Raw genomic sequence first — 17,344 nt, forward strand, 5'->3', positions numbered from 1 at the left:
CTGCCAGGGCAACACTCAATGTTGCGCTCGAAGAACAACCCAGGCTAGCTGAAGACTCTACTGAGCTTGAAGTATCTGAAATTCTCAGGGTGACTGCATCAGTCGTGCCTGAAGAAACAGCACCCACTTCATCCCCTGCTCCTCCTACAAAGTCTTCAAGGGTGAAGACAGTCACACTTCCTTTTGCATCAGGAGTGAAGAAAACAAAGGCTACGGAGAAGGAAACCACAAAGAAAAGGAAAGCATCAACATCTGCAGAATCCTTAGCTCCAAAGAAATTGAGGACTTTGATAAGTTCCTGAAGTGAACCAATTGGTGTCATTCCTATTTCTGTAGTGCCATCAAAAGAGATAGTCCCATTTGGTGAAGAATATGTCATTCCATATGACGAAAGTGATGAAGAAACTCATTTTGCTGCTTCCTCAGAGCAGATTGATGAAGAAATTATGGTGGATGCTAATGCTTCACCCGTGCAGGTATCGTCGCCCTAGCCTCAGTTCACTGCTGAGGAGGCTGGTGTTGAAGAAACTGATGAGGGTGTGGACATTGGTTCAACCACTTCACTTATAAATGATGAATATTAGGAGACTGCTCACCCCAATTCACCAATTACCACACCTCTCACTCAAGTTCCTCAGTCTCCTACACAGACTAAAGAAATATTAACCAGATTTAAAGGATGTCCAACTCCACTCACATCTATTCCTGAAGATATTCCACCTGCATCAGCTCTTGAAATCAACACCCAGACTGCTGTTGAAGAACCTGGCGCTCAAATTCCTCATTCGGGTGCAACCAAAGCTGTGCCTAAGGAGATTGTCAAGCCCATCACTTCAAATCTTCAGCCCAAGCCCACAAATCCTTTGTCTAGCACAAAGAGGCCAAAATTCAACAAGGCCAACTTCTTCGCTGAGCATCATTTCTTCACTGATGAAAACCCTTATGACTCATCAAGATTAAGGCGCAAGAGGTTCTGGACTGCTACCCAGATGAATTTCTATGCCACAGTTCTGTATGACAAGGAAAAGGTCTTCCAACACAGGCAAAATCATCATGTGGATATGGAGTCCATTCCATGCTTTACTCCAATTCTGACTGTTCTTCACGAAGTTGGACTCCTTTCCTTCTGTTCTGATATATGTGATTGGAATGAAGAACTAATTCTTCAATTCTATGCAACTCTGTACATTTCTGGAAGTGCTTTAGACGTCAACTCATGGGTACTAGACTGGATGACTGATAATACTCACTATAAAGCTCCATCCTCTAAATTGCTTCATGTTGTTCCAATTAGTCCTCCGTCAGAAGGTGCAAGGCTCATATATGAGGAATCTGAACTTTCAAATCATCTCATGCAAGTGTTGATGAAGCCTTCGCGTCAAGTCCAAGCTCCAAGAACAACCTTCCTCGTGAAGGATTTGCTTTATGTGCCTAGAACCGTCTATCGCATTCTGACCAAAACCCTCTGTCCAATCAAAGGCCACAACTCTGAAACAACCGATGATCATGCTAAAACTTGACATTTCAAAGGCATTCGACTCTGTTCAATGGTCGTTTATTTTGGAGGTGCTAACGCGGATGGGCTTTGGGAGGAGATGGAACTTCCTCGACAAGGATCATGGTAAACGGGATACCGGGGAAGCCATTCTTCAACTGTTAAGGGCTAAGGCAAGGGGAGCCGTTGTTCCCAATGGTCTTTATTCTCTGCATGGAGCCACTGCAGTACCTATTCAAATTCGCAGTGGCCAAAGGATTGTTAGCACCCCTTGCCCGCTCCTGTGTTCACCAGCGAGTCTCGATGTTCGCAGATGATGTGATGGTTTTCAAGCCGGTGGAGCTAGAGTCCAGGGTGTGCAGAGCCATTTTGGACCTATTCGGACATGCATCTGGATTATCCGTAAACATGACAAAAAGTGTTGCAATGGCCACAGGTGCTCTCATGAGGAGGTGGACGCAGTATGTACCTTGCCGGGTGGCACGAGTGGGGCATTTCCATGCAAGTACTTGGGTCTACCTCTAACAATTTGGAAGCAAACGAAGGTGCGGTTTTAGGGTGTCGTTGACCAGCTGGCGAACTGCCTACCCAACTAGCAGGCAACATTACTACTGAAGAGTGTGTGTCTAATTCTGGTTACCTTGATGCTATGCGCGATCCCGATACACACGATGTTGGCACTCGACTTACCTCCAGAGACACTTTCGGCGATGGTTAAGATATGTCGTGGATTCCTCTAGTGCGGCAAAAAGGAGGCTAATGGTGGGAACTGTGCGGTCGCGTGGGACATGGTCTGTAGGCCAAAATGGGTTGGCGGCCTGGGAATCCCAAACCTTGGATGGATGAATACAGCTCTGAAGGCGAGATGGCCTTGGATCCAGAGAACAGACAAGTCGAGACCCTGGTCAGGACTCCCTATCATTGTGCCCAAAGATTCGGTGGCCCTATTTCAGGCGGCGGCGATGGCGGTTGTAGGAGACGGGAAAGAAACACTATTCTGGGAGGATCGATGGCTACATGGATTCCTCATTGGTGAGCTTGCGCCGCTGATCTACGACAGGGTCCCGATGAAGGTTAGGTCGACGAGAACAGTTGTTGCAGCTATGGAGAATGCATCCTGGCCAGGAGACATTGGGTCGGACATGGATGAGATCGTGCAGCAGCAGCTCCTGACACTATGGACGAGAGTAGAGACGGTGCAGCTCAATACAGATGTGCAAGACTCCATCAATTGGGCTTGGGAAAAGAATGGTGAGTTCTCTGCCCACTCAGCATATGCGGCAAGATTTGCGGGATTGGAGGTTGCACCAACGTCCGGATTCACTTGGAAGTCGAGGACACCGCTACAGTGCCGCTTCTTCGTGTGGCTAGCCCTCAAGAACCGTTGCTGGACGTCTGACCGGTTGGCGAGGCATGGACTACCCCACCAGGACGCATGCCCTTTTTGTGACCAGCATGACGAGACAATGAATCATCTCATGGTAAACTGCATCATATCCAAGGAGGTGTGGCACTGGATTAGCGTGGTGATTGTTGGAAATATGCCCTAGAGGAAATAATAAATTGATTATTATTATATTTCTTTGTTCATGATAATAGTCTTTTATTCATGCTATAACTGTATTATCCGGAAATCGTAATACACGTGTGAATACATAGACCACAATATGTCCCTAGTGAGCCTCTAGTTGACTAGCTCGTTGTGATCAACAGATAGTCATGGTTTCCTGGCTATGGACATTGGATGTCGTTGATAACGGGATCACATCATTAGGAGAATGATGTGATGGACAAGACCCAATCCTAAGCCTAGCACAAGATCATGTAGTTCGTATGCTAAAGCTTTTCTAATGTCAAGTATCATTTCCTTAGACCATGAGATTGTGCAACTCCCGGATACCGTAGGAGTGCTTTGGGTGTGCCAAACGTCACAACGTAACTGGGTGACTATAAAGGTACACTACGGGTATCTCCGAAAGTGTCTGTTGGGTTGGCACGAATCGAGACTGGGATTTGTCACTCCGTGTAAACGGAGAGGTATCTCTGGGCCCACTCGATAGGACATCATCATAATGTGCACAGTGTGATCAAGGAGTTGATCACGGGATGATGTGTTACGGAACGAGTAAAGAGACTTGCCGGTAACGAGATTGAACAAGGTATCGGGATACCGACGATCGAATCTCGGGCAAGTATCGTACCGCTAGACAAAGGGAATTGTATACGGGATTGATTAAGTCCTTGACATCGTGGTTCATCTGATGAGATCATCGTGGAACATGTGGGAGCCAACATGGGTATCCAGATCCCGCTATTGGTTATTGGCCGGAGAACGTCTCGGTCATGTCTGCATGTCTCCCGAACCCGTAGGGTCTACACACTTAAGGTTCGATGACGCTAGGGTTATATAGGAAGCTTGTATGTGGTTACCGAATGTTGTTCGGATTCCCGGATGAGATCCCGGACGTCACGAGGAGTTCCGTAATGGTCCGGAGGTAAAGATTTATATATGGGAAGTCCTGTTTTGGTCACCGGAAAAGTTTCGGGCGATATCGGTAATGTACCGGGACCACCGGGAGGGTCCCGGGGGTCCACCAAGTGGGTCCACCAACCCCGGAGGCTTGCGTGGGCTAAGAGTGGTGAGTAACCAGCCCCTTAGTGGGCTGGTGCGCCTCCCACAAGGGCCCATGGCGCCTAAGAGGTGGGAAGGGGGCAAACCCTAAAGGGGATGGGCCTTAGGGCCCATCTAGTGGCGCCTCCCTCCCCTCTCCCCTCTTGGCCGCCACCCTTGTCCCCATCTAGGGCTGCCGCCCCCCCTAGGGGTAGGAACCCTAGAGGGGGCGCAGCCCCTCCCCTTCCCCATATAAATAGAGGCCTAGGGCTGCCCCAAAACACACGTGATTCGATCTCTCGTTGGTGCAGCCCTGCATCTCTCTCTCCCTCCTCTTCTGTGGTGCTTGGCGAAGCCCTGCAGGATTGCCACGCTCCTCCATCACCACCACGCCATTGTGCTGCTGCTGGATGGAGTCTTCCTCAACCTCTCCCTCTCTCCTTGCTGGATCAAGGTGTGGGAGACGTCACCGGGCTGTACGTGTGTTGAACGCGGAGGTGCCGTGCGTTCGGCACTTGGTCATCGGTGATTTGAATCACGACGAGTACGACTCCATCAACCCCGTTCACTTGAACGCTTCCGCATAGCGATCTACAAGGGTATGTAGATGCACTCTCCTTCCCCTCGTTGCTGGTCTCTCCATAGATAGATCTTGGTGACATGTAGGAAAATTTTGAATTTCTGCTACGTTCCCCAACAGTGGCATCATGAGCTAGGTCTATTGCGTAGATTCTATGCACGAGTAGAACACAAAGTAGTTGTGGGCATTGATTTTGTTCAATATGCTTGCCGTTACTAGTCTTATCTTGATTCGGCGGCATCGTGGGATGAAGCGGCCCGGACCAACCTTACACGTACTCTTACGTGAGACCGGTTCCACCGACAAACATGCACTAGTTGCATAAGGTGGCTGGCGGGTGTCTGTCTCTCCCACTTTAGTCGGATCAGATTCGATGAAAAGGGTCCTTATGAAGGGTAAATAGCAATTGGCATATCATGTTGTGGTCTTTGCGTAGGTAAGAAACGTTCTTGCTAGAAACCCATAGCAGCCACGTAAAACATGCAAACAACAATTAGAGGACGTCTAACTTGTTTTTGCAGGGTATGCTATGTGATGTGATATGGCCAAAAGGATGTGATGAATGATATATGTGATGTATGAGATTGATCATGTTCTTGTAATAGGATTCACGACTTGCATGTCGATGAGTATGACAACCGGCAGGAGCCATAGGAGTTGTCTTTATTTATTGTATGACCTGCGTGTCATTGAAGAACGCCATGTAACTTACTTTACTTTATTGCTAAACGCGTTAGCCATAGAAGTAGAAGTAGTCGTTGGCGTGACAACTTCATGAAGACACGATGATGGAGATCATGGTGTCATGCCGGTGACGATGATGATCATGGAGCCCCGAAGATGGAGATCAAAAGGAGCAAAGTGATGATGGCCATATCATGTCACTATTTGATTGCATGTGATGTCTATCATGTTTATACATCTTGTTTGCTTAGAACGATGGTAGTAAATAAGATGATCCCTTACAACAATTTCAAGAAGTGTTCTCCCCTAACTGTGCACCGTTGCGACAGTTCGTGTTTCGAAGCACCACGTGATGATCGGGTGTTAGATTCTAACGTTCACATACAACGGGTGTAAGACAGATTTACACACGCGAAACACTTAGGGTTAACTTGACGAGCCTAGCATGTACAGACATGGCCTCGGAACACAGAAGACCGAAAGGTCGAGCATGAGTCGTATAGTAGATACGATCAACATGAAGATGTTCACCGACGTTAACTAGTTCGTCTCACGTGATGATCGGACACGGGCTAGTTGACTCGGATCATGTAATCACTTAGATGACTAGAGGGATGTCTATCTGAGTGGGAGTTCATAAGATGAACTTAATTATCCTGAACATAGTCAAAAGGATTTTGCAAATTATGTCATAGCTCACGCTATAGTTCTACTGTTTAGATATGTTCCTAGAGAAAAATTAGTTGAAAGTTGATAGTAGCAATTATGCGGACTAGGTCCGTAAACTGAGGATTGTCCTCATTGCTTCTTAGAAGGCTTATGTCCTTAATGCACCGCTTAGTGTGCTGAACCTCGAACGTTGTGTGTGGATGTTGCGAACATCTGACATACACGTTTTGATAACTACATGATAGTTCAGTTAAACGGTTTAGAGTTGAGGCACCAAAGACGTTTTTGAAACATCACGAAACATATGAGATGTTTTGAGGGCTGAAATTGGAATTTCAGGCTCGTGCCCACGTCAAGAGGTATAAGACCTCCGATGATTTTCTTAGCCTACAAACTAAGGGAGAAAAGCTCAATTGTTGAGCTTGTGCTCAGATTGTCTGAGTACAACAATCATTTGAATCAAGTGGGAGTTGATCTTCCAGATGAGACAGTGATAGTTCTCCGAAGTCATTACCACCAAGCTGCTAGAGCTTCGTGATGAACTATAATATATCAGGGACATATATGATGATCCTTGAGATATTCGCGATGTTTGACACCGCGAAAGTAGAAATCAAGAAGGAGCATCAATTGTTGATGGTTGGTGAAACCACTAGTTTCAAGAAGGGCAAGGGAACAAAGGGATACTTCATGAAACGGCAAATCAGCTGCTGCTCTAGTGAAGAAACCCAAGGTTGAACCCAAACCCGAGACTAAGTGCTTCTGTAATAAGGGGAACAGCCACTGGAGCAGAATTACCCTAGATACTTGGTAGATTAGAAGGCTGGCAAGGTCGATAGAAGTATATTGGATATACATTATGTTAATGTGTACTTTACTAGTACTCCTAGTAGCACCAGGGTATTAGGTACCGGTTCGGTTGCTAAGTGTTAGTAACTCAAAATAAAGAGCTACGGAATAAACGGAGACTAGCTAAAGGTGAGCTGACGATATATGTTGGAAGTGTTTCCAAGTTTGATGTGATCAAACATCGCACGCTCCCTCTACCATCAAGATTAGTATTAAACCTGAATGGTTGATTGAATCTCGATCGTAGTGATACACATTTTCATGCCAAAAGATATAAGACAGTAATGATAGTACCACTTACTTGTGGCACTGCCATGAAAGTCATAATGGTATAAAACGCATGAAGAAGCTCCATGTTGATGGATCTTTGGACTCACTCGTTTTGAAAAGTTTGAGACATGCAAACCATGTCTATTGGTGTATACGCATGAAGAAACTCCATGCAGATGGATCGTTTGGACTCACTTGATTTTGAATCACTTGAGACATGCAAATCATACCACATGGGCAAGATGACTGAAAGCCTCGTTTTTCAGTAAGATGGAACAAGATAGCAACTTGTTGGAAGTAACACATTTTTGATGTGTCCAGTCCAATGAGTGCTGAGGCATGCAGTGAATATCGTTATGTTCTTACTTCACAGATGATTCGAGTAGATGTTGAGAATATTTACTTGATGAAACACAAGTCTGAATTATTGAATGGTTCAAGTAATTTCAGAGTGAAGTAGAAGATCATTGTGACAAGAGGATAAAATGTCTATGATATGATCATAGAGATGAATATCTGAGTTACGAGTTTTGGCACACAATTAAGACGTTGTGGAAATTGTTTCGCAATTAATACCGCCTGGAACACCATAGTGTGATGGTGTGTCCGAACATCATAGTTGCACCCTATTGGATATGGTGCGTACCATGATGTCTCTTATTGAATTACCACTTTTTTTTCATGGGTTAGGCATTAGAGACAACCACATTCACTTTAAATAGGGCACCACGTAATTCCGTTGAGATGACACCGTATGAATTATGGTTTAGAGAAGCCTAAGTTGTCGTTTCTTAAAGGTTTGGGGCTGCGACGCTTATGTGAAAAAGTTTCAGCTTGATAAGCTCGAACCCAAAGCGGATAAAATGCATCTTCATAGGACACCCAAAACAGTTGGGTATACCTCCTAATTCAGATCCGAAAGCAATATGAATTGTTTCTTGAATCGGGTCCTTTCTCGAGGAAAAGTTTCTCTCGAAAGAATTGAGTGGGAGGATGGTGGAGACTTGATATGGTTATTGAACCATCACTTCAACCAGTGTGTATCAGGGCACAGGAAGTTGTTCATGTGGCACCTACACCAATTGAAGTAGAAGTTTATGATAGTGATCATGAAGTTTCGGATCAAGTCACTGCCGTACCTCGTAGGGTGATAAGGATACGTACTACTTCAGAGTGGTACAGTAATCCTGTCTTGGAAGTCATGTTGCCTGACAACAATGAACCTTCAAGCTATGGAGAAGCGAAGGTGGGCCCGGATTCCGATAAATGGCTTGAGGCCATATAATCCGAGAGAGGATCCATATATGAAAACAAAGTGTAGACTTTGGAAGAACTACTTGATAGTCGTAAGGCTGTTGAGTGTAGATGGATTTTAAAAGGAAGACGGACAATGATGGTAAATGTCACCATTAAGAAAGCTCGACTTGTCGTTAAGATGTTTTCCGACAAGTTCAAGGAGTTGACTACGGTGAGACTTTCTCGCTCGTAGCAATGCTAAGAGTCTGTTGGAATTATATTAGCGATTACTGCATTATTTATGAAATCTTGCAGATAGGGTGTCAAAACATTGTTTCCTCGACGATTTTCTTGAGGAAAGGTTGTATGTGATACAACCGGAAGGTTTTGTCAATCCTGAAAGATGCTAATAAGTATGCAAAGCTCCAGCAATCCTTCTGAGGACTGGAGTAAGCATCTCGGAGTTGGAATGTATGCTTTGATGATGATCAAAGATTTTGGGTTTATATAAAGTTTATGAGAAACTTGTATTTCCAAAGAAGTGAGTGGGAGCACTATAGAATTTCTGATAAGTATATGTTGACATATTGTTGATCAGAAATGATGTAGAATTTCTGGAAAGCATATAGGGTTATTGGGAAAGTGTTTTTCAATGGAAAGCCTGGATTAAGCTACTTGAGCATTGAGCATCAAGATCTATAAGGATAAGATCAAAACGCTTAATGGAACTTTCAAATGAGCACATACCTTGACGTGATCTTGAAGATGTTCAAGATGGATCAGTCAAAGAAGGAGTTCTTGCCTGAGTTGTAAGGTATGAAGTTAAGACTTAAAGCTCGACCACGGCAGAATAGAGAGAAAGGACGAAGGTCGTCCCCTATCCTTAAGACATAGGCTCTACAGTATGCTATGCTGTGTACCGCACCTGAAGTGTGCCTTGCCATGAGTTGGTCAAGGGGTACAAGAGTGATCCAAGAATGGATCACAGGACAGCGGTCAAAGTTATCCTTAGTAACTAGTGGACTAAGGAATTTTCTCGATTATGGAGGTGGTAAAAGAGTTCGTCGTAAAGGGTTACGCCGATGCAAACTTTGACACTAAACCAGATTATTCTGAGTAGTAAACTGGATTCGTATAATAGAACAGTTATTTGGAATAGCTCCAAATAGAGCGTGGTAGCTGCATCTAGGAAATGACATAGAGATTTGTAAAGCACACACGGATCTGAAAGGTTCAGACCCGTTGACTAAAACCTCTCTCACAAGCAACATGATCAAACATAAAACTCATTGAGTGTTAATCACATAGTGATGTGAACTAGACTACTGACTCTAGTAAACTCTTGGGTATTAGTCACATGGCAATGTGACCTGTGAGTGTTAATCACATGGCGATGTGAACTAGATTATTGACTCTAGTGCAAGTGGGAGACTGTTGGAAATATGCCCTAGAGGCAATAATAAATTGATTATTATTATATTTCTTTGTTCATGATAATAGTCTTTTATTCATGCTATAACTGTATTATCCGGAAATCGTAATACACGTGTGAATACATAGACCACAATATGTCCCTAGTGAGCCTCTAGTTGACTAGCTCGTTGTGATCAACAGATAGTCATGGTTTCCTGGCTATGGACATTGGATGTCGTTGATAACGGGATCACATCATTAGGAGAATGATGTGATGGACAAGACCCAATCCTAAGCCTAGCACAAGATCATGTAGTTCGTATGCTAAAGCTTTTCTAATGTCAAGTATCATTTCCTTAGACCATGAGATTGTGCAACTCCCGGATACCGTAGGAGTGCTTTGGGTGTGCCAAACGTCACAACGTAACTGGGTGACTATAAAGGTACACTACGGGTATCTCCGAAAGTGTCTGTTGGGTTGGCACGAATCGAGACTGGGATTTGTCACTCCGTGTAAACGGAGAGGTATCTCTGGACCCACTCGGTAGGACATCATCATAATGTGCACAGTGTGATCAAGGAGTTGATCACGGGATGATGTGTTACGGAACGAGTAAAGAGACTTGCCGGTAACGAGATTGAACAAGGTATCGGGATACCGACGATCGAATCTCGGGCAAGTATCGTACCGCTAGACAAAGGGAATTGTATACGGGATTGATTAAGTCCTTGACATCGTGGTTCATCCAATGAGATCATCGTGGAACATGTGGGAGCCAACATGGGTATCCAGATCCCGCTGTTGGTTATTGGCCGGAGAACGTCTCGGTCATGTCTGCATGTCTCCCGAACCCGTAGGGTCTACACACTTAAGGTTCGATGACGCTAGGGTTATATAGGAAGCTTGTATGTGGTTACCGAATGTTGTTCGGAGTCCCGGATGAGATCCCGGACGTCACGAGGAGTTCCGGAATGGTCCGGAGGCAAAGATTTATATATGGGAAGTCCTGTTTTGGTCACCGGAAAAGTTTCGGGCGATATCGGTAATGTACCGGGACCACCGGGAGGGTCCCGGGGGTCCACCAAGTGGGTCCACCAACCCCGGAGGCTTGCGTGGGCTAAGAGTGGTGAGGAACCAGCCCCTTAGTGGGCTGGTGCGCCTCCCACAAGGGCCCATGGCGCCTAAGAGGTGGGAAGGGGGCAAACCCTAAAGGGGATGGGCCTTAGGGGCCCATCTAGTGGCGCCTCCCTCCCCTCTCCCCTCTTGGCCGCCACCCTTGTCCCCATCTAGGGCTGCCGCCCCCCCTAGGGGTAGGAACCCTAGAGGGGGCGTAGCCCCTCCCCTTCCCCATATAAATAGAGGCCTAGGGCTGCCCCAAAACACACGTGATTCGATCTCTCGTTGGTGCAGCCCTGCATCTCTCTCTCCCTCCTCTTCTGTGGTGCTTGGCGAAGCCCTGCAGGATTGCCACGCTCCTCCATCACCACCACGCCGTTGTGCTGCTGCTGGATGGAGTCTTCCTCAACCTCTCCCTCTCTCCTTGCTGGATCAAGGCGTGGGAGACGTCACCGGGCTGTACGTGTGTTGAACGCGGAGGTGCCGTGCGTTCGGCACTTGGTCATCGGTGATTTGAATCACGACGAGTACGACTCCATCAACCCCGTTCACTTGAACACTTCCGCATAGCGATCTACAAGGGTATGTAGATGCACTCTCCTTCCCCTCGTTGCTGGTCTCTCCATAGATAGATCTTGGTGACACGTAGGAAAATTTTGAATTTCTGCTACGTTCCCCAACAGTGATGGGTCGGCCAGAGTTGGAACCACTGGTCGACGACACTTTAGGCTCTTGGTGCATTAGACAAGAGCAACATACGGAACAGCAGCGAACCATGCGAGCGTTGTGTCTGCTAGGCATGTGGGTCATCTGGAAGCACCGGAATGATATTGTGTTTGATGGTGCGGTACCCTCCACTACCCAGGTCATCTGGCAGTTCGATAGCGAGGGCAGGATATGGAGACAAGCAGGGCTTCTAGGAGGGGGTCTAGATGGAGTTTTTGCAGGACTGGCAAGGTGGGCGGTGGGTGAGTAGTTGGTCTGTATATAGGCGGATGTTGGCGGAGGTGGTTGGCGATAGCCGTGTAACGAACGTTGTAAACTGCTGGGAAGTCTTACCCCTTCTTCTTTATAAAATGGTACGCACACCCGCGCGTATTCGAGAAAAAAAAATACGGCTAGAAGGTCTGCAACAATATTGAAAAGGATGGGCGATAGAGCATCCCCTCGCATACTCTCTTTCTCATCTGAAAATAATGACCAATGTCATTATTTACCTTCACACCTACACTACCCTCACAAACAAATGAATCGACCGATCGACACCATTTTACTGGAAAGCCTTTCATGCGCATAGCTTGCTGCAAAAAAGGACATTCAACTTTATCATACGTATTTTCAAGGTCCATCTTGAGGATAACTCCATCGAATTTCTTAGAGTGCAACTCGTGGATGGTTTCATGCAAAACCACAACTCCCTCTGGGATTTGTCTTCCAGGCATGAAAGCCATTTGTGTAGATCTTGCCACCTTGTGAGCAATTGCAGTCACACGATTAGCTGCAACTTTTGATGAAAATCTTAAAACTAACATTGAATAAACAAATTGGATGAGACCGTTGTATCTTAATAGCCTCTTCTTTTTTTACAAAGAACGGTGATAATGCCGAAGTTTGGTTCGTACAATGGAAAATTCTCACTGTCTAACTCTACTAACATAAGCATAATATCTCCCTCACAAAAAAAAAACTTAAGCATAGTATCACCCTTGATGACCGACCAGAATTTCTCATAGAACTCAGCCCGAAACCCATTTGGCCCCGGTGCCTTATTATGCTTCATGTCTGAGATTGCATCCCACGCTTTTTTTTTCCCAAAAAAAGGACCGTCGGAATGGCTCAGGCCACACTTGAAACTCCTGCTGCCTACTGTAGTACTCTATGCCCATAAACCCTCAAGAAAGAATCAGGGGGAAAGATGAACATAATGCATTCCAAAACTCATCTAGAAAAACGAGAGGCCCTGATAAACAAAAGCACATTTTGATTGATGTGTTCATTAGCCAGCACTTGTAGATTACCAATGCAAGGCAAAGGGTGTTTTCCCCGCAAAAAAGAAAAAAGGCAAAGGGTGTTTGCTTGGCAAAGACTCAAGAGCATACGCCACCGGCTGTAATCTCCCAAGACGGATGCAATGGATCGACAAGGAGACTGCTCTCCATCTCCATCTACACGGTACCGTTGCCTCTGCGACGCCCGCATGGCGCCAAGACATACCCCGCGCGCCGTGCTCCCGAGATCCACGCCATCGTTCTCCTCTCCCGTCTCCTATCAAAGGCAGCTGGGCACATGGGGAGATTCGGCCCCGTGCCAAACCCCCAGGTTCTTGTTTTTGTTTTCTCGTCACCACATGGCCACGCCGCCCCGTTTGGCAGCTTGCCCCGGCTGAGATCCTCGCTTGTTTAAGGACAAGCCGTGGTTTAAATTCAGCTTGGAATCAAGCCGCGCGCGCAGACACAGGGCTTAGGTTAGGTACATCACATGGCATCTACCCATCCACGCATGGATTTTCAAGTCGGAATAACATGAAAGCTTCCATTCCAGCATTTTTAAACTTGCTACCTATGCTCGTAGGAGGCATAGGATTCTTGCATTGACCCAATCAGGAGACAGATCATGGCATAGGCATAGCATAGAGGATCATGGCATGATTGAAATGGGGCAAGGCAGGCAGCATGGCTACAAGGGTTCAAGGTCTTGCCAGATCCAGGGTTCCAACTTAGCAGTACAATTCTACTACTACTACTAGTGCTACTAGTGCTTCTACTGCTGCTACTAGTGAACTGGGGTTACTTACTAGCTATAGCTAACAAGTTAGGGAAACAGCAACACTGAGATGGTGTTTGCTTTGGTCCCAGCAGCTAAACTTCAGGCCTAACACCGATTTAATTCAACTACCTCAGCTACGTCGGTCGGTCGTGCATCACGTTACAAAAATGGCGACCGGCCGACCGTGGAGACGGGCGCTGCCGCTACGTCGTCTCCTTGAAGCTCTTTGAGAGCCAGATGGCCGTCTCCCTGGGGGACGCCTTCTCGGGGCCGAACGGCTTCAGCAGGATCCCCAGCTCGTCGTACCTCTCCTGCTGCAGCAGCTGCGCGCTGAACTCCAGCAGCCCCTCCAGCGCCTCCGCGCGCTGCTGGAACGACGACATGTCGAACCGCTGCAGCCTCGAGTCGTTGGAGCCCCGGCTCGACGCGGCCGTGGCGTTGCGGCCAGACGAGTCGCTCCCGTTGTCCCCGCCGTCCGCGCGGAGCACCTGGATCGTGCACTTGTCCTTGGTGATCGACCGGTTGATGAAGGGAGGGGTGGAGCATGAGCCGTGAGCTGAAGAGAGCTTGTGGATGGAGTGGAAGGGGTCCTCGGATGAAGCAAGTGGAAACTCTGCGATCCTGTCGATTCGAGGCGCGTTCATGGAGACATCAGGGGAGCCTAGCTGGTCAACAATGCTGATGCTGCGCTTGATGGGCGTTTCATATGTCGACAGCGGGAGGGATACTCTTCGAGCCAGTCGAGCACTCTTGTTCACAGGTGTCACTGAGGGCGGCTGCACGGGAGAAATTAGACGCTCAATGAATATTCAAACATTTGCTTAAGCAAGTAGCAAACTAAAGAATGCAAATTCATGTTAGAGCCACGCCTATGATTGAGGACTATGGCATTTCACTAACAAATGGAGAACAAGTTTATCAGTAATATTTATTAGAGCATAAAGAATCAATGGCAAAAAATACCTCAGCGCGGTTTGTTCTGTTATAAGATGTTTTTGGAGTTTCAAGCCTGTTTCTACTTGTGAATGTCTTGGCTGGATTACTCTTGGGAGTCCTTAGGATGCTTGATGTCTTGGTTATCATGGCTTTACTGGTAACCTCGTCATCCTCAGCCTGACTGCTGTCAACCGATAACTCTTTGCAACTCTGAGTAGTTGTATATTCCTTGATGCTCCGAGTAGAACTAACAGAGTTACGCTCGGGTGATGGCTTGCTAAATGTCACGATCCTATGACTTCCCAAAGAGTTTCTCCTGACCATTCTTCTGCGCGCAGAATCAGGGACATCATCAGGTACTGTCATCTTCTTAACTTTGTCAGTCAGAGATTCATTGATGGGATGAATATTGCGAGTAGGACTAGACTTCAGTTGGACTTGAAACACATAAGGCTGAAGTTGAGGATGTTTCAGCAGTTCTCCAGCCTATACAGGTATAAGTGGGTATGTGCATCAGAGAACAAATTTGTATGAAAATAAATGGTAGATTGGCAAATGACTCTGAGGAATTACGCTTGGTCTGTGCTCTGGGCTTTTCCGCAGCATGCTCTTAATAAGTCCCCGACTGCATGAAGGAAGTAAAAGTTAAGCATGCTCCATTCGGGTAAGATGACAAGCAAAATTGAGTGAGAAACAAAAAAGCTTGCTAACTTACAATGGACCAGAATATTTGGTAGGCAATGGTGATACTATTGACTTCGTGATCTTGTTAATCAAAGCTTGCATGTCCTGCCATGAATTAATGACAACCAAACCCTCATTAATTTCTGGGGCCTTACATGGTTAGTACAATGTGAGCCTAGTTATTAGTACAATGCAGGTTTACTAATAATAGAACATAAACGTCCTAGACGTGTCAAATAATCTAACTTAAAGAGCATAAAGTGCTCAGCAGGTAAACAATAATGTTACTTTGTAGTTTGAAGTTTGACCAACAATTTGCAATAATCTATAAACTAATTACATCCATGGGCACAAAAAATAAGGAAATCTAGAGACTTACGAAAGCTTTAAAGGCAGGCCTGAGAGCAGTCATTTCGTATATACAACATCCTGAAACAGAAAAAATATATATATAAGTATGGAATCACAAGTTTTCAGGAAACTGATTTATCACATAGAAGTGATACATACCTAGAGACCAAATATCAGACTTGCTACCATATGGTATATCAGCAAGAAGTTCTGGGCACATATAGCTTGGTGTTCCTACCACCTAGGTTCAGAGCAATATAGTACTAAGTACACCATCGACTATGCATAAGAAAGACAAAAAATAATTTGATCACTTACGGAAGACGCCAGATCATCAGAAGTCAGTATTTTTGCAAGCCCAAAGTCACCTGCATGTTATTAAATTTGGAATCACATCATTACCAGGATTGCATAACTCATACATAAAGTATTGCACTTTTTCTGGGACTAAGCTACGTACCGAGTCTTATAGTTTGGTCCCTGGCAATGAAAATATTGGAGCACTGAAACAAATTAGCAGCATCAGTACACATTATTATCACGCCTTACAAATACAAGTACCATCATACGCTCCAATTGAAGCACTGTCAGTTGTCACTGACCTTCACATCACGGTGAAGAATGTGGTTTGTGTGCAAGTAATCAAGAGCCATAAGGAGCTGCACGAGCCACTTGCAAAGCTTCTGCAAAATGAGAACAGTTAAAAGTGCGTTCCTCGACAAAACAACTTAAAGATGACAAAATAAAAGCAAGGCAAGAACTGCACCTCCTCAGAGAAATAGGTACCATTAGCTCTTTTAATAGCTTCAGACCTGGACCAATACATATTGTGTTAACTACAGGGACTAAAGTTTGTGAAAAACTGTTTAAAAGGACATCACAGGGTAACATACATGTCTCCTCCCTGACAATAACCAATTACAATGCAGACATAGCAACCCTGAAAGTTCAAATAGACAGAATGAGCATAACACATATATTAAGTAAAACTGAAGCAATTTCGCCTTCCTGCTTGCCAGTTTAGGTCTTTTTTGTCCTTTTACCTACCTTCTCTACCCACGAATCTTTGTACTCCACGATGAACGGATTTCTCACAGTTGCAATAAGCTGCATCTGCATGAAGAACAATTCCGCACAATTCAGTGAAAGGAAAGCACAACACAAGACAATATATCTTGCTAGTTCAATGATTCGGATCAATTCATCACTGGCCAGCTAAACTCAATAGCACCATCAGGTGGTAATTTATTTACATAACTAAATCTGCACCACGTCTACTTATAGTTCGTATCAAAAATGACATCAGTAAGCTGGTCTTGATGAACAAAAGATTTTTCCCTTCAAATCATAAATAGGCACCCAAAAATGAAAAGTGTAGCTTGGGAAGATGAAGCAGAAGAAGATTTACCTCCTGGTGGGCAGACCGGCGAGTGCGGTCCGTTTGCCGCGCAAGCCGAATCTTCTTCAGCACATACCTGCACGAAACTAAGCATCAAAATGACTGAAACAAAACTGGCCATAGAAGGCGAGTGAAGGGGGGTGCTAGTCAGCCTCACTTCTTCTTCTCCACCTTGTGCCTCACCAACAGAGCAGAGCCGAATGCTCCTTTCCCAATCTGCTCCAATACCTCATACTGATCCATCCTTGTTGAGTCTGCTGCAGCTCGCACACAGCAGGATATGC

The 17,344-nt window shown here is 45.6% G+C and overlaps 1 protein-coding gene across 1 annotated transcript; it reads right to left on the minus strand.

Moving 5' to 3' along the window:
- Positions 1–13,514: 13,514 nt before the first annotated feature.
- Positions 13,515–17,338, minus strand: LOC119307470 (serine/threonine-protein kinase Nek2). Its single transcript, XM_037583552.1, has 14 exons — positions 17,218–17,338; positions 17,070–17,136; positions 16,709–16,774; positions 16,555–16,601; positions 16,428–16,473; positions 16,264–16,344; positions 16,122–16,164; positions 15,980–16,029; positions 15,821–15,902; positions 15,690–15,739; positions 15,342–15,415; positions 15,200–15,251; positions 14,654–15,112; positions 13,515–14,466 (listed from the first exon to the last, which is right to left on the minus strand). The coding sequence occupies exons 1-14, from the start codon at positions 17,301–17,303 to the stop codon at positions 13,894–13,896; spliced, it is 1,776 nt and encodes a 591-aa protein (XP_037439449.1). The 5' UTR covers positions 17,304–17,338; the 3' UTR covers positions 13,515–13,893.
- Between the last annotated feature and the right edge of the window lie 6 nt (positions 17,339–17,344).

This window comes from Triticum dicoccoides, chromosome 5B (genome assembly GCF_002162155.2).
Source record: "Triticum dicoccoides isolate Atlit2015 ecotype Zavitan chromosome 5B, WEW_v2.0, whole genome shotgun sequence".
Classification (NCBI taxonomy): domain Eukaryota; kingdom Viridiplantae; phylum Streptophyta; class Magnoliopsida; order Poales; family Poaceae; genus Triticum; species Triticum dicoccoides.